Consider the following 26,533-nt stretch of genomic DNA (forward strand, 5'->3'; position numbering starts at 1 on the left):
GACACAACATTTAGTGAGTAAAACAGTCATTTGTTATATAATTCTTGCTTAAATTGGTCAAAAACTCTGTTATATGGGTTCTGGATTCATTCTGTGTGTTGCAGTAGCATGTCCCCCTGTTCCTAATATGATGTCCGGCTTTTTGGGGTGTAATGTCCTCCTTTTTGTTACTATGAATCTGGCCACCCTAGTCTAAACACACTCAGTTCGTGTAGAAACGTCCATTAAACCACTGGATAGTATTACTGCCTAGTATGTGAGTGAATAAAACAGTTTTCTCTTGTCCCAGCAGTTTTTAACATCAGTACATTTAGCATAAAATGTGTTCACCATTTTAACTGTAACATTTCACTTAAAAATCCTTGTTTTCTATAACATTTACACAGATTTTTTTTTTATGCGATTAATCGCGATTAACTATATGAAATTCTGAGATTAATCGCGATTAAAAATTTTAATCGTTTGACAGCCCTAATATATATATACAGTGTATCACAAAAGTGAGTACACCCCTCACATTTCTGCAAATATTTCATTATATCTTTTCATGGGACAACACTATAGAAATAAAACTTGGATATAAGTTAGAGTAGTCAGTGTACAACTTGTATAGCAATGTAGATTTACTGTCTTCTGAAAATAACTCAACACACAGCCATTAATGTCTAAATGGCTGGCAACATAAGTGAGTACACCCCACAGTGAACATGTCCAAATTGTGCCCAAAGTGTCAATATTTTGTGTGACCACCATTATTATCCAGCACTGCCTTAACCCTCCTGGGCATGGAATTCACCAGAGCTGCACAGGTTGCTACTGGAATCCTCTTCCACTCCTCCATGATGACATCACGGAGCTGGTGGATGTTAGACACCTTGAACTCCTCCACCTTCCACTTGAGGATGCGCCACAGGTGCTCAATTGGGTTTAGTCCATCACCTTTACCTTCAGCTTCCTCAGCAAGCCAGTTGTCATCTTGGAGGTTGTGTTTGGGGTCGTTATCCTGTTGGAAAACTGCCATGAGGCCCAGTTTTCGAAGGGAGGGGATCATGCTCTGTTTCAGAATGTCACAGTACATGTTGGAATTCATGTTTCCCTCAATGAACTGCAGCTCCCCAGTGCCAGCAACACTCATGCAGCCCAAGACCATGATGCTACCACCACCATGCTTGACTGTAGGCAAGATACAGTTGTCTTGGTACTTCTCACCAGGGCGCCGCCACACATGCTGGACACCATCTGAGCCAAACAAGTTTATCTTGGTCTCGTCAGACCACAGGGCATTCCAGTAATCCATGTTCTTGTGCGTCAGCTTCCTTCTGGGGTGACGACCATGCAGACCGAGTTGATGCAGTGTGCGGCGTATGGTCTGAGCACTGACAGGCTGACCTCCCACGTCTTCAACCTCTGCAGCAATGCTGGCAGCACTCATGTGTCTATTTTTTAAAGCCAACCTCTGGATATGACGCCGAACATGTGGACTCAACTTCTTTGGTCGACCCTGGCGAAGCCTGTTCCGAGTGGAACCTGTCCTGGAAAACCGCTGTATGACCTTGGCCACCATGCTGTAGCTCAGTTTCAGGGTGTTAGCAATCTTCTTATAGCCCAGGCCATCTTTGTGGAGAGCAACAATTCTATTTCTCACATCCTCAGAGAGTTCTTTGCCATGAGGTGCCATGTTGAATATCCAGTGGCCAGTATGAGAGAATTGTACCCAAAACACCAAATTTAACAGCCCTGCTCCCCATTTACACCTGGGACCTTGACACATGACACCAGGGAGGGACAACGACACATTTGGGCACAATTTGGACATGTTCACTGTGGGGTGTACTCACTTATGTTGCCAGCTATTTAGACATTAATGGCTTTGTGTTGAGTTATTTTCAGTATGAAATTTACAATGAAATATATGTAACATCCACCAGCTCCGTGATGTCATCATGGAGGAGTGGAAGAGGATTCCAGTAGCAACCTGTGCAGCTCTAGTGAATTCCATGCCCAGGAGGGTTAAGGCAGTGCTGGATAATAATGGTGGTCACACAAAATATTGACACTTTGGGCACAATTTGGACATGTTCACTGTGGGGTGTACTCACTTATGTTGCCAGCCATTTAGACATTAATGGCTGTGTGTTGAGTTATTTTCAGAAGACAGTAAATCTACACTGCTATACAAGTTGTACACTGACTACTCTAAGTTATATCCAAGTTTCATGTCTATAGTGTTGTCCCATGAAAAGATATAATGAAATATTTGCAGAAATGTGAGGGGTGTACTCACTTTTGTGATACACTGTACCATGGGCAGTCATGATATTTGCTGTTGAACCAGAGATCTAAATACTGTTTTGTCACTCCAAGCAGTACACAGTGCATATAATCTACAGGGAAACTCTTCACTATATCAAAACCAGTTGAGCTGCTCAGAAGAATCAATGGTGACAGTGACTTAACACCTAGGATATGATCAACACCCTCTTCAATGGCCTTCTGTCCACATTCCACAACATGTTCATGGCTTCTCATTTCAGCCTGTACAGCAGGATACACCCTTGTGTAGCCTCTTCCCTTTGCCACAACCATTCCTTCACTGAGACAGAAACCACAACCATATGCACCATTAAACTGGTGAACACCCTGAAGCATGCACCTGGCCACTGCATCACATGTACAAGCTACAGGGAACACTCTTGAAACTCTTGTAATGCCTGTTTTTGGATGCACCCATTTGACACCATGTGTGTTAATCTCTTTAATATCTTCTACAAACTGTTTAAAAAATGTGGACATTTCTGGCTTTCCACGTCCAAACCAGACACCTGCCAGCAGCACATTTTTATAACGCACTTCAGCTGGAAGTTCATTTATTACACAGCGAATTGGCCACAGAGAGTATGATGAAGAATTGAAAACAGAAATACCATCACAATTCCAAAGCAAGGACACATCACCACAACTAAAGTTTGTGATTCCTTTAAGCATTTCACTGTGATGTACGTCTGTATGCTCTACAATGGGGCAGTCCTCCCTTTGTAGGATGTCTCTGATCTGACTGTCAAGTGATACACTAATAAAAAAGTTACCTTCCCTAAGATTTTTATCATTGTCACTTTTATCACCACAGGCCATACAATGTGTATTTTGCTTGGGTAGACACATTCCACAGCCTTCACAAAAATAATGTATGGTAATAGAATCTGCTGGGTTTTTAAACAGTGTTTTGAATATATGGAGAGAATGTGGCAAAATGTTATTTGCTGGTAAGAGGAGGCTTAGTAGTTTTAAATTATCTTCTACAGCTCTAGCGCTTAAGTTGTGTCTAAGAGAATAAGCTAGAATGAGCACTACACATTGTGCAAGTGTTATGTCTGACCCTGGGTAAAGTGGAGCCCCCATAAACTCTGATTCAGAGTTTGGAAATTCATGAACACCTTCTGTGTTACCAGAATCTGGCAAAACTTCAGAAATTGTGTCACTACATGATACGGTGTCCTCCTCATGTTCACACTGTAGTGAACTAGAGAGGTCAATGTCCATTTCCAGAACAGAACAGGGGGATGAATCTTCAGTGATGTTTCCATTATGAGTCTGGGGAAAATCACAATGGTGGTTTCCCTTTCTCCATTTTGTGGTCTTTGGGAGTGGTTCCATCAAATCAGCATCCAAAAATCTAACAAAAGAACAACAAACTTGAAACTACAATAGGAAATGTGTAAACCTTTTCTGGTTTCGAACCAGATGCAAGGATGGAAAATAAGGTGCCATAAGGACTTTAAAAATACCTTTTCTACAGGCCTTTTCTACATGTATTCATTGTCTCTGTGTCCATTATTCCATTAATTTGTACAGATTGTATTAGTAAAATTAGGAGTCCTGGTACAGCTGACAAGGGATCTGTGGGTCAAGTATGGTATAATAAGAGAATTAAAACATACAGTATATACAGTGTGTGTGACTACATCTATATATATATATATATATATATATATATATATATATATATATATATATATATATATTATATATACAGTGTATCACAAAAGTGAGTACACCCCTCACATTTCTGCAGATATTTAAGTATATCTTTTCATGGGACAACACTGACAAAATGACACTTTGACACAATGAAAAGTAGTCTGTGTGCAGCTTATATAACAGTGTAAATTTATTCTTCCCTCAAAATAACTCAATATACAGCCATTAATGTCTAAACCACCGGCAACAAAAGTGAGTACACCCCTAAGAGACTACACCCCTAAATGTCCAAATTGAGCACTGCTTGTAATTTTCCCTCCAAAATGTCATGTGACTCGCTAGTGTTACTAGGTCTCGGGTGTGCATAGGGAGCAGGTGTGTTCAATTTAGTAGTACAGCTCTCACACTCTCTCATACTGGTCACTGAAAGTTCCAACATGGCACCTCATGGCAAAGAACTCTCTGAGGATCTTAAAAGACGAATTGTTGCGCTACATGAAGATGGCCAAGGCTACAAGAAGATTGCCAACACCCTGAAACTGAGCTGCAGCACAGTGGCCAAGATCATCCAGCGTTTTAAAAGAGCAGGGTCCACTCAGAACAGACCTCGCGTTGGTCGTCCAAAGAAGCTGAGTGCACGTGCTCAGCGTCACATCCAACTGCTGTCTTTGAAAGATAGGCGCAGGAGTGCTGTCAGCATTGCTGCAGAGATTGAAAAGGTGGGGGGTCAGCCTATCAGTGCTCAGACCATACGCCGCACACTACATCAAATTGGTCTGCATGGCTGTCACCCCAGAAGGAAGCCTCTTCTGAAGTCTCTACAAAAGAAAGCCCGCAAACAGTTTGCTGAAGACATGTCAACAAAGGACATGGATTACTGGAACCATGTCCTATGGTCTGATGAGACCAATATTAATTTGTTTGGTTCAGATGTTCTCAAGCATGTGTGGCGGCAATCAGGTGAGGAGTACAAAGATAAGTGTGTCATGCCTACAGTCAAGCATGGTGGTGGGAATGCCATGGTCTGGGGCTGCATGAGTGCAGCAGGTGTTGGGGAGCTACATTTCATTGAGGGACACATGAACTCCAATATGTACTGTGAAATACTGAAGCAGAGCATGATCCCCTCCCTCCGGAAACTGGGTCGGAGGGCAGTGTTCCAGCATGATAATGACCCCAAACACACCTCTAAGACGACCACTGCTTTATTGAAGAGGCTGAGGGTAAAGGTGATGGACTGGCCAAGCATGTCTCCAGATCTAAACCCAATAGAACATCTTTGGGGCATCCTCAAGCGGAAGGTGGAGGAGCGCAAAGTCTCGAATATCCGCCAGCTCCGTGATGTCGTCATGGAGGAGTGGAAAAGCATTCCAGTGGCAACCTGTGAAGCTCTGGTAAACTCCATGCCCAGGAGAGTTAAGGCAGTTCTGGGAAATAATGGTGGCCACACAAAATATTGACACTTCAGGAACTTTCACTAAGGGGTGTACTCACTTTTGTTGCCGGTGGTTTAGACATTAATAGCTGTATATTGAGTTATTTTGAGGGAAGAATAAATTTACACTGTTATATAAGCTGCACACAGACTACTTTTCATTGTGTCAAAGTGTCATTTTGTCAGTGTTGTCCCATGAAAAGATATACTTAAATATCTGCAGAAATGTGAGGGGTGTACTCACTTTTGTGATACACTGTATATACAGTGTATCACAAAAGTGAGTACACCTCTCACATTTCTGCAAATATTTTATTATATCTTTTCATGGGACAACACTATAGAAATAAAACTTGGATATAACTTAGAGTAGTCAGTGTACAGCTTGTATAGCAGTGTAGATTTACTGTCTTCTGAAAATAACTCAACACACAGCCATTAATGTCTAAATAGCTGCAACATAAGTGAGTACACCCCACAGTGAACATGTCCAAATTGTGCCCAAAGTGTCAATATTTTGTGTGACCACCATTATTATCCAGCACTGCCTTAACCCTCCTGGGCATGGAATTCACCAGAGCTGCACAGGTTGCTACTGGAATCCTCTTCCACTCCTCCATGATGACATCACGGAGCTGGTGGATGTTAGACACCTTGAACTCCTCCACCTTCCACTTGAGGATGCGCCACAGGTGCTCAATTGGGTTTAGTCCATCACCTTTACCTTCAGCTTCCTCAGCAAGGCAGTTGTCATCTTGGAGGTTGTGTTTGGGGTCGTTATCCTGTTGGAAAACTGCCATGAGGCCCAGTTTTCAAAGGGAGGGGATCATGCTCTGTTTCAGAATGTCACAGTACATGTTGGAATTCATGTTTCCCTCAATGAACTGCAGCTCCCCAGTGCCAGCAACACTCATGCAGCCCAAGACCATGATGCTACCACCACCATGCTTGACTGTAGGCAAGATACAGTTGTCTTGGTACTTCTCACCAGGGCGCCGCCACACATGCTGGACACCATCTGAGCCAAACAAGTTTATCTTGGTCTCGTCAGACCACAGGGCATTCCAGTAATCCATGTTCTTGGACTGCTTGACTTCAGCAAACTGTTTGCGGGCTTTCTTGTGCGTCAGCTTCCTTCTGGGATGACGACCATGCAGACGGAGTTGATGCAGTGTGCGGCGTATGGTCTGAGCACTGACAGGCTGACCTCCCACGTCTTCAACCTCTGCAGCAATGCTGGCAGCACTCATGTGTCTATTTTTTAAAGCCAACCTCTGGATATGACGCCGAACACGTGGACTCAACTTCTTTGGTCGACCCTGGCGAAGCCTGTTCCGAGTGGAACCTGTCCTGGAAAACCGCTGTATGACCTTGGCCACCATGCTGTAGCTCAGTTTCAGGGTGTTAGCAATCTTCTTATAGCCCAGGCCATCTTTGTGGAGAGCAACAATTCTATTTCTCACATCCTCAGAGAGTTCTTTGCCATGAGGTGCCATGTTGAATATCCAGTGGCCAGTATGAGAGAATTGTACCCAAAACACCAAATTTAACAGCCCTGCTCCCCATTTACACCTGGGACCTTGACACATGACACCAGGGAGGGACAACGACACATTTGGGCACAATTTGGACATGTTCACTGTGGGGTGTACTCACTTATGTTGCCAGCTATTTAGACATTAATGGCTGTGTGTTGAGTTATTTTCAGAAGACAGTAAATCTACACTGCTATACAAGCTGTACACTGACTACTCTAAGTTATATCCCAGTTTTATTTCTATAGTGTTGTCCCATGAAAAGATATAATGAAATATTTGCAGAAATGTGAGGGGTGTACTCACTTTTGTGATACACTGTATATATATACAGTGTATCACAAAAGTGAGTACACCCCTAACATTTCTGCAGATATTTAAGTATATCTTTTCATGGGACAACACTGACAAAATGACACTTTGACACAATGAAAAGTAGTCTGTGTGCAGCTTATATAACAGTGTAAATTTATTCTTCCCTCAAAATAACTCAATATACAGCCATTAATGTCTAAACCACCGGCAACAAAAGTGAGTACACCCCTTAGTGAAAGTTCCTGAAGTGTCAATATTTTGTGTGGCCACCATTATTTCCCAGAACTGCCTTAACTCTCCTGGGCATGGAGTTTACCAGAGCTTCACAGGTTGCCACTGGAATGCTTTTCCACTCCTCCATGACGACATCACGGAGCTGGCGGATATTCGAGACTTTGCGCTCCTCCACCTTCCGCTTGATGATGCCCCAAAGATGTTCTATTGGGTTTAGGTCTGGAGACATGCTTGGCCAGTCCATCACCTTTACCCTCAGCCTCTTCAATAAAGCAGTGGTCGTCTTAGAGGTGTGTTTGGGGTCATTATCATGCTGGAACACTGCCCTGCGACCCAGTTTCCGGAGGGAGGGGATCATGCTCTGCTTCAGTATTTCACAGTACATATTGGAGTTCATGTGTCCCTCAATGAAATGTAACTCCCCAACACCTGCTGCACTCATGCAGCCCCAGACCATGGCATTCCCACCACCATGCTTGACTGTAGGCATGACACACTTATCTTTGTACTCCTCACCTGATTGCCGCCACACATGCTTGAGACCATCTGAACCAAACAAATTAATCTTGGTCTCATCAGACCATAGGACATGGTTCCAGTAATCCATGTCCTTTGTTGACATGTCTTCAGCAAACTGTTTGCGGGCTTTCTTGTGTAGAGACTTCAGAAGAGGCTTCCTTCTGGGGTGACAGCCATGCAGACCAATTTGATGTAGTGTGCGGCGTATGGTCTGAGCACTGACAGGCTGACCCCCCACCTTTTCAATCTCTGCAGCAATGCTGACAGCACTCCTGCGCCTATCTTTCAAAGACAGCAGTTGGATGTGACGCTGAGCACGTGCACTCAGCTTCTTTGGACGACCAACGCGAGGTCTGTTCTGAGTGGACCCTGCTCTTTTAAAACGTTGGATGATCTTGGCCACTGTGCTGCAGCTCAGTTTCAGGGTGTTGGCAATCTTCTTGTAGCCTTGGCCATCTTCATGTAGCGCAACAATTCGTCTTTTAAGATCCTCAGAGAGTTCTTTGCCATGAGGTGCCATGTTGGAACTTTCAGTGACCAGTATGAGAGAGTGTGAGAGCTGTACTACTAAATTGAACATACCTGCTCCCTATGCACACCTGAGACCTAGTAACACTAACAAATCACATGACATTTTGGAGGGAAAATGACAAGCAGTGCTCAATTTGGACATTTAGGGGTGTAGTCTCTTAGGGGTGTACTCACTTTTGTTGCCGGTGGTTTAGACATTAATGGCTGTATATTGAGTTATTTTGAGGGAAGAATAAATTTACACTGTTATATAAGCTGCACACAGACTACTTTTCATTGTGTCAAAGTGTCATTTTGTCAGTGTTGTCCCATGAAAAGATATACTTAAATATCTGCAGAAATGTGAGGGGTGTACTCACTTTTGTGATACACTGTATATTAGAGAGAAAGAGGGAGATTCAGCTAACACAGGGAAGCTTCTACAGTGGCTTCTACTGACCTGCGCGTGCGGAATCAGAATTTGAATTACACCTGGTCCGTTAAAGACGTTGGATCCGACCAGGAGTCTACCAGCTACTGAGAAGGTACAAACATACAGTATATACACACTTTCATTTAAGCTTATTTTCTTTAGAAATGCGATTTAGAAATATTATATTTTATTAAGTACATATAAATAAATCAATTAAGTAAGTTTTTATAGTTTAAGTTCGTAGTGTTTGTTAACGGTAACTTACGTCCGCCGGCATTAGGGTTAATTGCGTTTAACATTGCATTTACATCATATATTTTGATTAAAAAATTTGTAAGACATGTCCGATAGTTTTCTTGATGTTTTTTTTTAAGTTATATTAATTGGATATTAATAACGTTATAGCCAGACAGCTAACTTGCTGTGCTGGAGTACCGTTATTTAAAGTTACCATGACAACCATGACACTGTTTGCAGGAGCGAGACTCTGACGGGATTTTTTTTTATTTTGAATCTCAGGAAAACATTCTGAAAAACAAATTCTGAACTACATCTACAGTATATCTAAACACGCTGTGCATGTCGTTCATACTGTATGAGCAGTGATGGGTGAGAACTGAGGGGGGAGTGGAGCGGCGGAACGGGGTGCAGTTTATACCCCCATTTAGCACCAGAAGCGGCGTGCTGCGCGTTATACGCTCCTATAATCAACACACAGGCTGCGCGCGCAGCACCGCGGCGGTAATTTATACGCTTCGGGTCTAGAGATTGAAATTAGAGTCTACGCCTTGTCTTTTTTTTACTGCAGCATTACAATATACACACATACATACATACATACATACATACATACATACACACACACACTGACTGGCCACTTCATTAATATCAACTTATAGTTTATATAACATATAAGAAAAAGTTATTGTTAATTAGTAAACACCTGTATAAAAAATATTTTTACTATTCTACTTTTATTTGATAAGTCTCACTGAGTGTGTGTGTGTGTGTGTGTATGTGTGTGTGTGCGTGTGCATGTGTGTGTTTGTGTGTCCCTCTCTCTCATTCCAGAGTATGGCCTATATGCTAATACAGTGGATAGAAGATCCACCTACATGGGATTTTTTGCCTATAAAAAAAAATCGCAAACGAAATTTGCTCAGTGGGTTCAATGTGTGATGTATTTTATGGCGATGAAACAAGCCCAGCAAAAATTCTACAAAAAGGTTAGTGAATTTCATCAGTACATCAGTACATTCACCCAAAGTAAGAACTGAAGTAGGCACACTATACACCAAGTTCCAAATTATTATGCAATTTATATTTTTCTCTGATTTTCCTACATGATCGATGCAGATGACAGTCAGTATAATTTTCAAGTCATCAAGTTAGAGTATGAATCGAATTTCTATTGAACAAACCTCCCAATGATCACAGTATTTTTTTTTTTCAAAAATAAAAAAACTCAAAATGCACTGTTTTAAATTATTATGCACAACAGAGTTTCCATATAGGTTGTAAAGAACTGAAAATAGTCATTTGTTGAATTGGCAGCATTAAGAGGTCACATTCACTGAAATCAAAAGATATTTCAATCAAAAACATCTTAACAGGCCAAGTTACATGTTAACATAGGACCCCTTCTTTCATATCACCTTCACAATTCTTGCATCCATTGAACTTGTGAGTTTTTGGAGAGTTTCTGCTTGAATTTCTTTGCAGGATGTCAGAATAGCCTCCCAGAGCTGCTGTTTTGATGTGAACTGCCTCCCACCATAATAGATCTTTTGCTTGAGTATACTTCAACGGTTCTCAGTAGGGTTAAGGTCAGGGAGGATGGTGGCCACACCACGAGTTTCTCTCATTTTATGCCCATTGCAGCCAATGACACAGAGGTAATCTTTGCAGCACGAGATTTGTCATGCATGAAGATAATTTTGCTGCACGGCACGGTTCTTCTTTTTGTACCATGGAACAAAGTGGTCAGTCAGAAACTCTATATACTTTGCCAAGGTAATTTTCACACCTTCAGGGACCCTAAAGGCCCAAAACATGACTCCTTCACCTCCTTGCTGACATCGCAGCCTTGTTGGGACATGGTGACCATCCACTATTCCATCCATCTGGACCATCCAGGGTTGCACGGCACTTATACTGATGTTTGAAAAAACGGCACTTATACTGATGTTTTTTTTTTTTTTTTTTTTTTTTTTCTGCTTGTGAGCACTTGTTAGGGGTGGCCGAATAGTAGGTTTATGCACAACTGCAAGCCTCTGGAGGATCCTACACCTTGAGGTTTGCGGGACTCCTGATTCACCAACAGCTTTAAATACCTGTTTGCTGGTTTGTTATGGCATTTTAGCAGCTGCTCTCTTAATCTGATGAATTTGTCTGGCAGAAACCTTCCTCATTATGCCTTTATCTGCAGGAACCTGTTTATGCTCTGCATTAGCCACAAATGATGATCAGGCTTAAGTTTTCGTGAAAAATCAAATGTTTTCATACCTTGTCCAAGGCATTGCACTATTTGATGCTTTTTGGCAGCAGAGAGATCCTTTTTCTTTCCCATATTGCTTGAAACCTGAGGCCTCTTTAATAATGTGGAACATCTTTCTTAAGCAGTTTTCCTTTAATTGGGCTCACCTGGCTGAAATAGATTTTAGTGATCCAAAGAGCCCTGAGACACAATACCATCTATGAGTTTAATTGAAAAATTCAATCTTTATGACACTTAAATCCAATTTGCATAATAATTTGGAAAGCGGTGTAGAATTATATATACACAATTGCATAAGTTTGTAGACACTCCTTCTGGATTCAGCTACTTTAATTTAGACCCATTATGGACACAGATGTACAAATAAACACATACAGCTAGTCCCTGTAGAGAAGTATTATCAATAGTATAGGACTCCCTGGAACAGAGAAACCATGAACCTATTTGCACTATGCATAAAATCTGGTGTGGGGTAGAGAGGTAAAATGTCCCCTTGAAACTGTGTTCTCTGGAATGATTGAGCTCTAGCAAATACTATAGGGATGTGTTTGGGAGCTGAGGATGAGGTGTGATGGTGATCATCCAACATCCTGATCTCACAAACGCTCTTGTTGCTGAATGCAATCAAATCCTCACAGCAATGCTCAAAAATCTAGTAGAACGCCATTCCTGGACAGTAGAGACAGTTACTTAAAAAAAAGCAGGACAAACTATTTTTTAATTTCCCTAATTTCAGAAGAAACAGTGACATCAATTAAAATGGTATGTTTTGTTTCTCAAGGAAGTAGATCCACCCTACTGAAAATTTTAGAGACTCTGGAGAAGAGGGAAAATTCTGCGAAGGATACTGAAATTTGTGGCCGTGGTCAGAGGCAAAAATGGCCACCTATCCATTCCTCGCCAGCTACAACCTCTGAGGATGAGGCAAGAACTGACATGGATTACCACCTAACTCTGCTTTACAATTCACTTTCAGGATGGCAGAGAAAAAGTAATGTAGTTATCTATTTGTTGTACAGGAAGAATTCTTCCCAACAAATACAGTGAGGAAGGAAAAAAAAAAGAAATGTCCAGAACAATGTCAAAGTCCATCCTAATGGATTATAAAGTAAATCAAAAGGTAGGAAATACCTGCAACAGCAACAAACGATATATTAGTCTAATGATTTTGCCACTGCTACTGATTGCTTATTCACACACTCTTTGCTATATTTTGAGAGTTTATAATCTCTCTCACTCTAGAGTTCTTCTGGTGTATCTGATTCTGCTGGCCCTTGTTCTCCTAGTGCCTTTGATGATTCAGGATCTCAGGTTAGCTAACACACCTAACCTCATGTCAATATTAAAAAATGTTTTCCTTTGTGTTTTGCGTCATGCATATATCTTTACATTAAATAATTACAATGGTGACAGTTTATAATTGTTTTCTACTATTTTACAATTTATGATCACTAACTTTTATCAATCTGTCTTTCTGTCTGTCCCAGGCACACAATACCAAAGTAGTGATGAAACAATTCTCAGAATTAAAAGAAATACTAATGGGGATGACGGAGAAAATTGAAAATATAGAGAAAAGGATCATTAGAGTGGAAAGCAAAGGTAATATATATATATATATATACAGTGTATCACAAAAGTGAGTACACGCCTCACATTTCTGCAAATATTTTATTATATCTTTTCATGGGACAACACTATAGACATGAAACTTGGATATAACTTAGAGTAGTCAGTGTACAGCTTGTATAGCAGTGTAGATTTACTGTCTTCTGAAAATAACTCAACACACAGCCATTAATGTCTAAATAGCTGGCAACATAAGTGAGTACACCCCACAGTGAACATGTCCAAATTGTGCCCAAATGTGTCGTTGTCCCTCCCTGGTGTCATGTGTCAAGGTCCCAGGTGTGAATGGGGAGCAGGGCTGTTAAATTTGGTGTTTTGGGTACAATTCTCTCATACTGGCCACAGGATATTCAACATGGCATGGCAAAGAACTCTCTGAGGATGTGAGAAATAGAATTGTTGCTCTCCACAAAGATGGCCTGGGCTATAAGAAGATTGCTAACACCCTGAAACTGAGCTACAGCATGGTGGCCAAGGTCATACAGTGGTTTTCCAGGACAGGTTCCACTCGGAACAGGCTTCGCCAGGGTCGACCAAAGAAGTTGAGTCCACGTGTTCGGTGTCATATCCAGAGGTTGGCTTTAAAAAATAGACACATGAGTGCTGCCAGCATTGCTGCAGAGGTTGAAGACGTGGGAGGTCAGCCTGTCAGTGCTCAGACCATACGCCGCACACTGCATCAACTCCGTCTGCATGGTCGTCATCCCAGAAGGAAGCTGACGCACAAGAAAGCCCGCAAACAGTTTGCTGAAAACAAGCAGTCCAAGAACATGGATTACTGGAATGCCCTGTGGTCTGACGAGACCAAGATAAACTTGTTTGGCTCAGATGGTGTCCAGCATGTGTGGCGGCGCCCTGGTGAGAAGTACCAAGACAACTGTATCTTGCCTACAGTCAAGCATGGTGGTGGTAGCATCATGGTCTTGGGCTGCATGAGTGTTGCTGGCACTGGGGAGCTGCAGTTCATTGAGGGAAACATGAATTCCAACATGTACTGTGACACTCTGAAACAGAGCATGATCCCCTCCCTTCGAAAACTGGGCCTCATGGCAGTTTTCCAACAGGATAACGACCCCAAACACAACCTCCAAGATGACAACTGCCTTGCCGAGAAAGCTGAAGGTAAAGGTGATGGACTAAACCCAATTGAGCACCTGTGGCGCATCCTCAAGTGAAAGGTGGAGGAGTTCAAGGTGTCTAACATCCACCAGCTCCGTGATGTCATCATGGAGGAGTGGAAGAGGATTCCAGTAGCAACCTGTGCAGCTCTGGTGAATTCCATGCCCAGGAGGGTTAAGGCAGTGCTGGATAATAATGGTGGTCACACAAAATATTGACACTTTGGGCACAATTTGGACATGTTCACTGTGGGGTGTACTCACTTATGTTGCCAGCCATTTAGACATTAATGGCTGTGTGTTGAGTTATTTTCAGAAGACAGTAAATCTACACTGCTATACAAGCTGTACACTGACTACTCTAAGTTATATCCAAGTTTCATGTCTATAGTGTTGTCCCATGAAAAGATATAATAAAATATTTGCAGAAATGTGAGGGGTGTACTCACTTTTGTGATACACTGTACAGGTCCTTCTCAAAAAATTAGCATATTGTGATAAAGTTCATTATTTTCCATAATGTAATGATAAAAATTAAACTTTCATATATTTTAGATTCATTGCACACCAACTGAAATATTTCAGGTCTTTTATTGTTTTAATACTGATGATTTTGGCATACAGCTCATGAAAACCCAAAATTCCTATCTCAAAAAATTAGCATATCATGAAAAGGTTCTCTAAACGAGCTATTAACCTAATCATCTGAATCAACGAATTAACTCTAAACACCTGCAAAAGATTCCTGAGGCTTTTAAAAACTCCCAGCCTGGTTCATTACTCAAAACTGCAATCATGGGTAAGACTGCCGACCTGACTGCTGTCCAGAAGGCCATCATTGACACCCTCAAGCAAGAGGGTAAGACACAGAAAGAAATTTCTGAACGAATAGGCTGTTCCCAGAGTGCTGTATCAAGGCACCTCAGTGGGAAGTCTGTGGGAAGGAAAAAGTGTGGCAGAAAACGCTGCACAACGAGAAGAGGTGACCGGACCCTGAGGAAGATTGTGGAGAAGGGCCGATTCCAGACCTTGGGGGACCTGCGGAAGCAGTGGACTGAGTCTGGAGTAGAAACATCCAGAGCCACCGTGCACAGGCGTGTGCAGGAAATGGGCTACAGGTGCCGCATTCCCCAGGTCAAGCCACTTTTGAACCAGAAACAGCAGCACTGGACTGTTGCTCAGTGGTCCAAAGTACTGTTTTCGGATTCAAGCAAATTTTGCATGTCATTCGGAAATCAAGGTGCCAGAGTCTGGAGGAAGACTGGGGAGAAGGAAATGCCAAAATGCCTGAAGTCCAGTGTCAAGTACCCACAGTCAGTGATGGTCTGGGGTGCCATGTCAGCTGCTGGTGTTGGTCCACTGTGTTTTATCAAGGGCAGGGTCAATGCAGCTAGCTATCAGGAGATTTTGGAGCACTTCATGCTTCCATCTGCTGAAAAGCTTTGTGGAGATGAAGATTTCATTTTTCAGCACGACCTGGCACCTGCTCACAGTGCCAAAACCACTGGTGAATGGTTTACTGACCATGGTATTACTGTGCTCAATTGGCCTGCCAACTCTCCTGACCTGAACCCCATAGAGAATCTGTGGGATATTGTGAAGAGAAAGTTGAGAGACACAAGACCCAACACTCTGGATGAGCTTAAGGCCGCTATCGAAGCATCCTGGGCCTCCATAACACCTCAGCAGTGCCACAGGCTGATTGCCTCCATGCCACGCCGCATTGAAGCAGTCATTTCTGCAAAAGGATTCCCGACCAAGTATTGAGTGCATAACTGAACATAATTATTTGAAGGTTGACTTTTTTTGTATTAAAAACACTTTTCTTTTATTGGTCGGATGAAATATGCTAATTTTTTGAGATTGGGTTTTCATGAGCTGTATGCCAAAATCATCAGTATTAAAACAATAAAAGACCTGAAATATTTCAGTTGGTGTGCAATGAATCTAAAATATATGAAAGTTTAATTTTTATCATTACATTATGGAAAATAATGAACTTTATCACAATATGCTAATTTTTTGAGAAGGACCTGTATATATATATATAATTTTGAGGTCAAATGTTTTTGCTACAGTTTTTCTCAGTCAATTGGACACTTCCATCCATTTAGAAGCCATATACTCAACATTTTCATGATTATTTTCATAATTATGTAATTTTAATTATGTTTACTATTTTTAATTATACATAATATTTTGCTGCAAACATTTTCTAACAAAAGTCATAATCACTCAAAAACTGTTAATCATTAGAATTTTCCAGTCTGGTAACATTGTTTTTATCCCCTTAGTACTCCCACATGAGACAGAGCAAGTGTTGCCACCGCCAGATAATAATAAAAAAATACAAACACATGAGACTGTAACTACCTTACCCACACAGGTAAAAACTAACAAATCATTGTATGTCTGTGTTTATGCAGTAATTCTGAACATGATGAAAATTACATGCTTTACATACATTTTCTGAGAATAAAATGCATTGTTACATGACTTTAGTGGTTGATGAAAGGAAGAATATGATACCATAAATTTTACTACAACCCCAAATCAGAAAAAGTTGGGACAGTATGGAAAATGCAAATAAAATTTAAATGCAGTGTTTCTTACATTTACTTTGGTATGAACCCAAGATATTTTGTTTTATCTGCTCAACTTTATTTCATTTATTAATAAACATCAATTCCTGCATTTCAGACCTGCTACACATTCCAAAAGCAGTTGGGACGGGGCAACAAAAGACTAGTAAAGTTGTGTAATGCTACAAAAACATATTAGTTAAATTGATAAGGGGTCAGTAAGATTGGGTTTAAAAAGAGCATCCCAGAGTGACTGAGTCTTTCAGAATTAAATGGGGAGGGGTTCAGCACTCTGTGAAAGACTGTGTGGACAAAAAGTTCAACAATTCAAGAGTAACATTTCCCAACATAAAATACTTGTCTGTTTCATCATCTACAGTACATAATATCATTAAAAGATTCAGAGAATCTGGAGAAATATCTCTATGTAAGACAGAAGACTGAAAACCAGTATTGTCTGACTGTGATATTTGGGTCCTCAGGCAGCACTGCATTAAAAACAGACACGATTCTGTAGTAAAAATCACTGAATGGACTCAAGAACACTTTCCAAAACCTGTGAACCATTGTCTGTGAGCTTGTCACTGTATCCACAAAAACAAGTTAAAACTTTACCATGCAAAAGATAAAAACAGATATTAGCAAGATACAGAAACACCACCACGTTATCTGGGCTTGAGTTCATTTAAGACACTTTTCCACTTTGCCTCAGTCCATCTTAAATGATCTCAGGCCAAGAGAAGGTGGTGGTGTTTCTGGATCTTGCTAATATCTGTTTTCATCTTTTGCATGGTAAAGTTTTAACTTGCATTTGTGGATACAGTGCCAATCTTACAGATAATGATTTAGAAAAGGTTTATAAAGTTTATAAGTTTTATAAAGTGTTCTTTTTATTATGTACTGTAGGTGATGAAATACACAAGTTCTTCACTATTTTAATTGAGAAATGTTTTTCTTGAATTGTTGCACTATTTGCCTGTCCAGTCTTTTACAGAGTGGTGACCCCCTCCCCATCTTTAATTCTGAATGACTCAGTCACTCTGGGATGCTCTTTTTATACAAAATCATCTAATAAGATTTTTGTAGCATTACACAACTTTACTAGTCTTTTGTTACCCGGTTCTAACTTTTTTGAAATGTGTTGCAGGTGTGAAATGCAGGAATTACATTAGGAGGTACATTAACAAGTTGATCAGACAAAACATAAAATATATCTTGGGACTTCCGGTGGCGCTATGTAGAAGGAGGCAGCAGAAAACATAGCTCTAATAAAACCAATTAAAATTAGCACCTTTAAGCGATATAAACGGCAGAAAGAGAGATAAACTGATAAAGAAAGGACTGAGGAAGCCCAGCGAAAGAGATGGAAAGGAAAATGAGGTCTGTAAGGAAAGATAATACTACAGAAGGAGGAACCGAAGTTGAGAAAGAGATGGCGCGGGGGAAATTGCTAGCGGAAGAAGAACAAGACTCGGTAATACTGATGGAAATCCGCAAACTCAGACAAGAACACACAGATGCAGTGAATGATAGCAAAAGAACTTTGGCAAGACTACAGGGGTTGGACAAAATAACTGAAACACCTGTCATTTTAGTGTGGGAGGTTTCATGGCTAAATTGGACCAGTCTGGTGGCCAATCTTCATTAATTGCACATTGCACCAGTAAGAGCAGAGTGTGAAGGTTCAATTAGCAGGGTAAGAGCACAGTTTTGCTCAAAATATTGCAATGCACACAACATTATGGGTGACATACCAGAGTTCAAAAGAGGACAAATTGTTGGTGCACGTCTTGCTGGCGCATCTGTGACCAAGACAGCAAGTCTTTGTGATGTATCAAGAGCCACGGTATCCAGGGTAATGTCAGCATACCACCAAGAAGGACAAACCACATCCAACAGGATTAACTGTGGACGCAAGAGGAAGCTGTCTGAAAGGGATGTTCGGGTGCTAACCCGGATCGTATCCAAAAAACATAAAACCACGGCTGCCCAAATCACGGCAGAATTAAATGTGCACCTCAACTCTCCTGTTTCCACCAGAACTGTCCGTCGGGAGCTCCACAGGGTCAATATACACGGCCGGGCTGCTATAGCCAAACCTTTGGTCACTCGTGCCGATGCCAAACGTCGGTTTCAATGGTGCAAGGAGCGCAAATCTTGGGCTGTGGACAATGTGAAACATGTATTGTTCTCTGATGAGTCCACCTTTACTGTTTTCCCCACATCCGGGAGAGTTACGGTGTGGAGAAGCCCCAAAGAAGCGTACCACCCAGACTGTTGCATGCCCAGAGTGAAGCATGGGGGTGGATCAGTGATGGTTTGGGCTGCCATATCATGGCATTCCCTTGGCCCAATACTTGTGCTAGATGGGCGCGTCACTGCCAAGGACTACCGAACCATTCTGGAGGACCATGTGCATCCAATGGTTCAAACATTGTATCCTGAAGGCGGTGCCGTGTATCAGGATGACAATGCACCAATACACACAGCAAGACTGGTGAAAGATTGGTTTGATGAACATGAAAGTGAAGTTGAACATCTCCCATGGCCTGCACAGTCACCAGATCTAAATATTATTGAGCCACTTTGGGGTGTTTTGAAGAAGTGAGTCAGGAAACGTTTTCCTCCACCAGCATCACGTAGTGACCTGGCCACTATCCTGCAAGAAGAATGGCTTAAAATCCCTCTGACCACTGTGCAGGACTTGTATTTGTCATTTCCAAGACGAATTGACGCTGTATTGGCCGCAAAAGGAGGCCCTACACCATACTAATAAATTATTGTGGTCTAAAACCAGGTGTTTCAGTTATTTTGTCCAACCCCTGTAGAAACAAGTGTGAGAGAGTTAGTGGAAAGAACAACTAATCTAGAAAATCGCGCAGTAAACATGGAAGAAAGGCTGGGAAACACGGAGGACAGAACAACGCAGCTGGAGAAGTCAGTCGTTTTTCTACTGCAACAAGAGGTAAAACTAGCCGCAAAGTGTGACGATTTAGAGTCAAGGATGAGACGTAACAACATAAGGATTCATGGCATTCCGGAGGGATCTGAGAAAAATGACACTATCGGTTTTATAACGGAATTTATTCGCACGTCAGTGCAAATCGCGGATGATCTAGAAATCCGTATTGAAAGAGCACACCGTTCTCTGCTTCCTAAACCGAAAGAAAACGCCCCCCCCACGAGCAATCATTGTCCGGTTCTTAGACTGTCGGATAAAAGATCACATAATACAGCAAGCGTGGAAACAAAAGATCACGTACGAGGGGCGGATTGTCTACTTTAATCAAGACTACACAACCGAAGTACAGAAAAAGAGGAAACAGGTGAGGGACGTGATTAAAAAACTAAAGGAGAAAAACGTAAAGGCACAATCACCATACCCTGCACAGCTGAAAGTGCTATTGCAATCAGGAACTAAAACCTATGCCACACTAAGAGAAGCGGCACCGATGTTGAGGGAAATGGGGATCAGTGTGGAGGAAGATGAGACAGATAATCTACGGAGAGGGATGACACAAGAAAACTGGACCATGGCGACAAGGAGAAGGGGAAAAAGAAAACAGATGCAAAATACAGAGGCTAACTGGCAGGACCCCATAGACTGAATTCATTTATATGGGCAGTACGGTAGGGCTCAAAGAAATGATTTGAATAAACACATAAATGAATATAGTCCTTGAAATTAAAGAGACAATTAACATCAGCCTAATGTAGAATACACTTTACATAAATAAAGGAGGCTAATGAGACATTGTTTATATAAAACAACAATAATATTGGTTGGGTGGAGTTAGATAGACACTCAGTTAGAGTAAATGGCAACTTTGTGTAACAGCTGGGAAGTTGCAGATGCACATAGCATTATTCTCCCAGAGAGAACATGCCACATCTCTCTGGGCATGATACTTTTGGAAGTCACATACTGTTGTTATTGTACATTAGTTCGAAAGGAGATGCATATTGTTTATTTTTTGTACAATGTGGTTTTTTTGCTTTATTTAACTGTATTGTTTTCTAAGAGGTACAGAACCAATATGTTTCAAAAGAAAATTACATGAATAGGTTGAATCTTGTTTCGTATAATGTCCATGGACTAAACCACCCCATCAAAAGGAAGAAGATTTTGAGCCAACTGAAAAAACTAAAGTGCTCAATTGCTTTGCTGCAGGAAACACATTTAATGGAGGGTGAATGTAAAAAACTGAAAAGGGATTGGGTAAATCAAGTATTTTATGCCTCAGGTGGGAAAAAAAGGGGTGTAGCCATATTAATCAATAAGTCCGTACCATTTACTGCAGAAAATGTAATACAAGACAACATGGGAAGATATGTAATGGTAGTTGGCTCCATAGGTGATATAACTCTAACGATATTGAATGTGTATGCTCCAAATGAGGAGAAAGAAATATTTTTTTTTTAAAAACATTGCAAACGTGATTACCAGTAATGGAAGGGGGATGATAATAATGGGAGGAGACTTTAATGTGGTACAGAATGGGAAAATAGACAGACTGCCACTAGAACAGGGACCAATCACAACAAAATCTAAGGCACTAAATAATTTGATTAGAGAATTAGGTCTAGTAGATCCATGGAGAAATAATAATCCAAGAGAGAGGGATTTTACCTTCTATTCAAATCCACATGGAAGTTATTCAAGAATAGACTTTTTCTGTGTTTCCCAGCAATATACCCACAAAGTTCTGAACTGTAACATAGAAAGCATAACTATAAGTGATCATGCCCCCGTCACACTAACAATAGAGATAGATAAAGAATATTTTTATAAATACTGGAGACTTAATGTATCGATCCTGTCAGATGAGAAGGTGGTAAAAGAAATAAAACAAAGCTTACTGGAATACTTTCAATTAAATGATAACGGTGAAGTATCACCGTCAATCTTATGGGAGGGGGGTAAAGCAGTAATAAGAGGAAAAATAATAGAAATAACATCTAGACTAAAAAAAATACGGATGAAACTACAAAAAGACCTGGAGAGTAAAATTAAAGAATTGGAAATAGAACATAAAAGTAAAGGAGATAACAACACACTTCTCGAATTGAAAAACACCAGGCACAGACTAGAGGAACTTTTGACATATAGAGCCGAAGGAGCTTTACGCTTTATAAGTCAAAGATACTACGAGATGGGCAACAGAGCAAGCCGTCTACTAGCATTCCAACTTAGGAAAGCACAAACAAATAGGACAATCTCGAAAATCAAACACCCTACTTCCAAACAAATTCTGGGAAAGCCAAAAGAGATAGCAGAGACCTTTGCAGAATATTATAAAGAATTATATAATGACTCAGAATCTGACATCACAGACAAAAAAACACAAACATTTCTTGAAAAACTACAGTTACCATCATTATTAGAAGAAGAGGCAGATGAAATGATAAGACCAATTACAATACAGGAAATTTTGGATACAATAAAAACCCTTAAAAATAATAAATCCCCGGGCACCGATGGGTTCCCGGGAGAATTTTATAAAAAATTTGCAGAAGAGATTACACCAGTGTTAGCTAGCATGTTTAATTATTCTTTATCATCAGATGACCCACCAAAAACCTGGTCAGAGGCCATTATTTCAGTCATGTATAAGGAGGGCAAAGATCCAACTGCTTGTGAGGGATATAGACCTGTTAGTTTGCTCTGCATGGATATGAAAATATTAACAAGCATACTGACACAAAGAATGCAGAGATACATAACTAAATTAATTAAAACAGATCAAACAGGCTTTATTTCAGGGAGGCAGGGGGCTAATAATATTAGGAGAACGTTAAACATTGTGTCATGCACTAAAAAGAATCCCCAGCCAACCATGTTGCTCAGCCTAGACGCACAAAAGGCATTTGACCGAGTAAAATGGAATTTTCTATATCATACATTGGAAGTTTTTGGGTTTCATCCAACCTTCATAAAATGGGTAAAGGTAATATATAAAAATCCAAAATCACGGGTAAGAGTTAATGGTTACTGTTCAGAATTTTTTTATCTTAAAAGAGGAGTAAGACAAGGCGATTGTCTTAGTCCATTATTGTTCGCAGCATGTATTGAACCATTGGCCGAATCAATAAGAATAAATAACAATATAAAGGGAATAAGAGATGATGGGGGCATAGAACATAAAGTATCGTTATTTGCAGATGATATATTGATATACATTAGTGAGCCAACATCATCTATTTCAGCATTATTGATTAACTTAAAGGAGTATGGGGAACTATCAGGATACCAAACCAATGACTCTAAGTCAATTGCTATGATGCTCTCAGGAAAATGTCCAGAAGAACTAGAGGGGAAAGTTCAGTTTAAATGGACTAATAAAGGATTTAGATACCTGGGTATTATTATCACACCTGTAACATCTGGATTATATGAAGAGAACTATGGGAAATTAATAAAGGAGATAAAAAAGGATTTGATTAGATGGGAGATATTGCCTTTGACCCTGACAGGAAGAATAGAAACTATTAGAATGAATGTCCTACCAAGGTTGTTGTTTTTATTTCAATCACTGCCTATTCGGGTTCCTAGCTCTACTTTTAAAGTATTAAATAAATATATATTAAAATTTGTATGGCAAAATAAGAAAGCTAGAATTAAATATAGGACACTTCTTTGTCCAAAAGACAAAGGAGGATTAAATCTACCTAATTTAAAAAATTACTACTGGGCTGCACAATTGAGAGCGGTAATCATGTGGATAACTAAAGAGACAGATGCAATATGGGTGGGAATGGAGCAAAGGTCATGCCAAGTGGTACCATTGGAGTCACTTCCATTTTTAACTGAAAGAACACAGAGAAAATTAAAAATAGGAAATGAATGGATCAGGGGAACAATGAAAATATGGACAGTGGTGCGAAAGAAATTAAAACTATCCAATTCCATTTGTAGAGCCACTAAAATAGCAATAAACCCAGATTTTGTACCATCTACTATGGATGCAGGATACAAAATGTGGGCAAATAATGGGTTAATATACATTGCACAACTGTTCAGTGGGCAAAACATGAAGTCATATGAACAACTTAGACAAGAATTTGAACTACCAACTCACAACTTTTATAAATACCTCCAAGTAAGACATTACCTCCAGAAACATAGGGAATGGGAGAATATTTGCAGAGAATCATCAAAAATAGAGGAATTATTAATGACATATGCAGAAGAAGAGACTAAAAAAGGAATAATATCTAAACTGTATAAAGCGTTACAGGCGGACTCTGAAGATAATAATATAGAGGTTAAAGAAAAATGGGAGTTAGAGGCAAATATTATAGTAACAGATGACGAATGGGAAGAAACATTCATAGCAGGCCATAAACTAACTAATAGTCCAACATGGAGGGAATTTGACTGGAAAATAAAAATGAGATACTTCAATACACCTTCTGTTACATCAAAATATAGTAATACATCTGAGCTATGTTGGAGGAACTGTGGACAAGTGGGGGACTTGACTCATACATTTTGGGACTGCCCTAAATTATCAGAATTTTGGAAAAGAGTTCAAAAAGAGATTACTAAAATTTTAGGAATCAGATTTGCATTAGACCCTGCACTATATATACTAGGTATACCACCTGACAATGTGACTGACGGGGACATGATATATTTATTAAGAATTCTGCTTCTGGTAGCAAAGAAAGCGATTACAGTGTGTTGGTTAAAACCTCAACCACCTAACATTATACAATGGAGAGATATGGTTAAAAAGGTTTTTATTATGGAGAGAATTACAGCAAGATTACAGCTAAGATCAGATTCGTTTAACAAAAAATGGTTACCATTAATGCCTGAAATGCAAGAACTGTAACTACCTCTTCTCTTAATTATTATTATTTATTTATTTATTTAATTTATGTTTTTTACCACTTTTGTTTTTTCTTTTTTGTGATTATGAATGCATCTCATACATGTTGGAAATTTGTATGTATTGTTCTGTGTGATAAATAATAAAAAACCAGTTCAAAAAAAAAAAATATATCTTGGGTTCATACTGTCTGCAATCAAATAAAAGTCAAAGTAAATGTAAAAAACAATGCATTTTTATTTTATTTGCATTTTCCATACTGTCACAACTTTTCTTCTGATTTTGGGTTGTAAAAGTATGTTTAGGACAGAAGTGGGTACTATGGTCTTAGAGGGCAGATTATGTCAGTTTGGTGATTTTCCTGCCCAAGCACACCTGAGTCAGTTCAGCAGGTAATGAACACGCTTATTTATGGTGTCAGAGCAGAAAAATCAGCAAACTGTGCTGGACTCTGGCCCTTGTTTCCCATCCATAGGATTTGTTTCACCCAGTCCTGATAAGAATCATGTACATAAGTACTATGGTCTGTCTGTCCAATATCTAGTTCTTAGGGTAACATATTTGTACATATTTCCCATCATGCACAGAAAGTGTTTGATATTTACTTCTCGGGATTATATGGTATGCAACATTTTTGGTTTGTACTTTTTCACTGCCTTAAGATGTGTAAAGGCAACATAAAAATGGCATTTTAAATTAGTTGAATGTCTAAACATTGTAATTTTTGTTAGGTTAAAATTGAGCCCAAATAAAATTGGAGTATGCAAATGTAAAATGGACAGACCCAAAGAAATCAACAAAAGATCTATTACTGGCTGTTTTTGGGAGAAGAAAGTTGGCGACACACACCTACACAGGGAAGTGCTTAAACGCCTTTAGGGGAAGAGAGGCCAAACCTCAGCTGGATCCAGACAAAGTGTGTGACATAATAAGTGAGTAAATTATTTTCTGGAAATACTATAGTGGAAATATTTGTTTTATATAATGCTGACAGTACAGTATGTAGCTTAAACCACAGTCTTTAGAGCATCACATGCTAAATAATCTCAGATTTCAATGCATGTAAACTGATCTTTTCATGGTGTAGAAAAACTGAATTCACCACATCATGGCCCCTTAGGAGTTACAATGCTCTGTGTTTCTTTGTTAAAATGTCTTTCTGTAGACATTATGATAGCTTGAATGTACAATACTGTGGTAGAGAGTGCATTCCTGCTTTTATACAGGGTTTGTAAATTGGTCGCATCAATTTTCAAAGCTTAATTTACTTTCATTGCTACAGACCAGCTGTAAATTGTTAACCAATGACTTGTTCCCAAATGCTCTGATAAATTGGATGAGTGTATTATTGTGTGATGTTGATGAATCATCGTTCCTTCTAACATACATTAGCAATTTTAAAAATGAATATAAAAATAATTTGATGTTTCTTTGTTTTACAGACTACGTACATCAGGAAAAAATTTGGCACAGATCTTAGACTAATCAAACAAGCCATTTCCCAAAAGTGTGCATTTTGTTTTCTAGCCCTTGTTGCCTTGTTGTCTGTCAATTTATTTATTTGCTTGCATCATTGTTTGTCTGTTTGTTACTTAATTATAATAAAATTGTTTAACTTACCAATTAATAATTGTTTATTTATTTAAGCAGAGACATTTTAATGTAGAATACTCTTAAGGAAAAGGTATAATAAGACATACAGGAATTTTAATATGCATTTTTCAAATGTTTATCTGTAAATCAAATAAAATTCCTAGATAAAATCATATTAGAATATTAGGATTCCTATTTAGTGGCCAAAACATTTCTTATAGAATATCCAACAGGATATCTATAGGATGTCCAACAGGATATCTATAGGATGTCCAACAGGATATCTATAGGATGTCCAATAGGATTCCTACAAGATGTTT

General features: G+C 39.8%; 1 protein-coding gene and 1 long non-coding RNA gene across 2 annotated transcripts; one reads left to right on the forward strand and one right to left on the reverse strand.

Moving 5' to 3' along the window:
* Positions 1-2,280: 2,280 nt before the first annotated feature.
* On the reverse strand, positions 2,281-3,899 carry LOC134320859 (uncharacterized). Its single transcript, XM_063002493.1, has 2 exons — positions 3,786-3,899; positions 2,281-3,673 (listed from the first exon to the last, which is right to left on the reverse strand). The coding sequence occupies exon 2, from the start codon at positions 3,652-3,654 to the stop codon at positions 2,281-2,283; it is 1,374 nt and encodes a 457-aa protein (XP_062858563.1). The 5' UTR covers positions 3,655-3,673; positions 3,786-3,899.
* An 8,582-nt stretch (positions 3,900-12,481) lies between these two features.
* Positions 12,482-26,212, forward strand: LOC134320629 (uncharacterized). Its single transcript, XR_010013724.1, has 6 exons — positions 12,482-12,576; positions 12,699-12,767; positions 12,944-13,058; positions 16,498-16,589; positions 25,352-25,552; positions 26,063-26,212. It is a non-coding gene; the product is annotated as an uncharacterized LOC134320629 (long non-coding RNA).
* The last annotated feature ends 321 nt before the right edge of the window (positions 26,213-26,533 follow it).

Source organism: Trichomycterus rosablanca, chromosome 9 (assembly GCF_030014385.1).
Source record: "Trichomycterus rosablanca isolate fTriRos1 chromosome 9, fTriRos1.hap1, whole genome shotgun sequence".
Taxonomy (NCBI): Eukaryota; Metazoa; Chordata; class Actinopteri; order Siluriformes; family Trichomycteridae; genus Trichomycterus; species Trichomycterus rosablanca.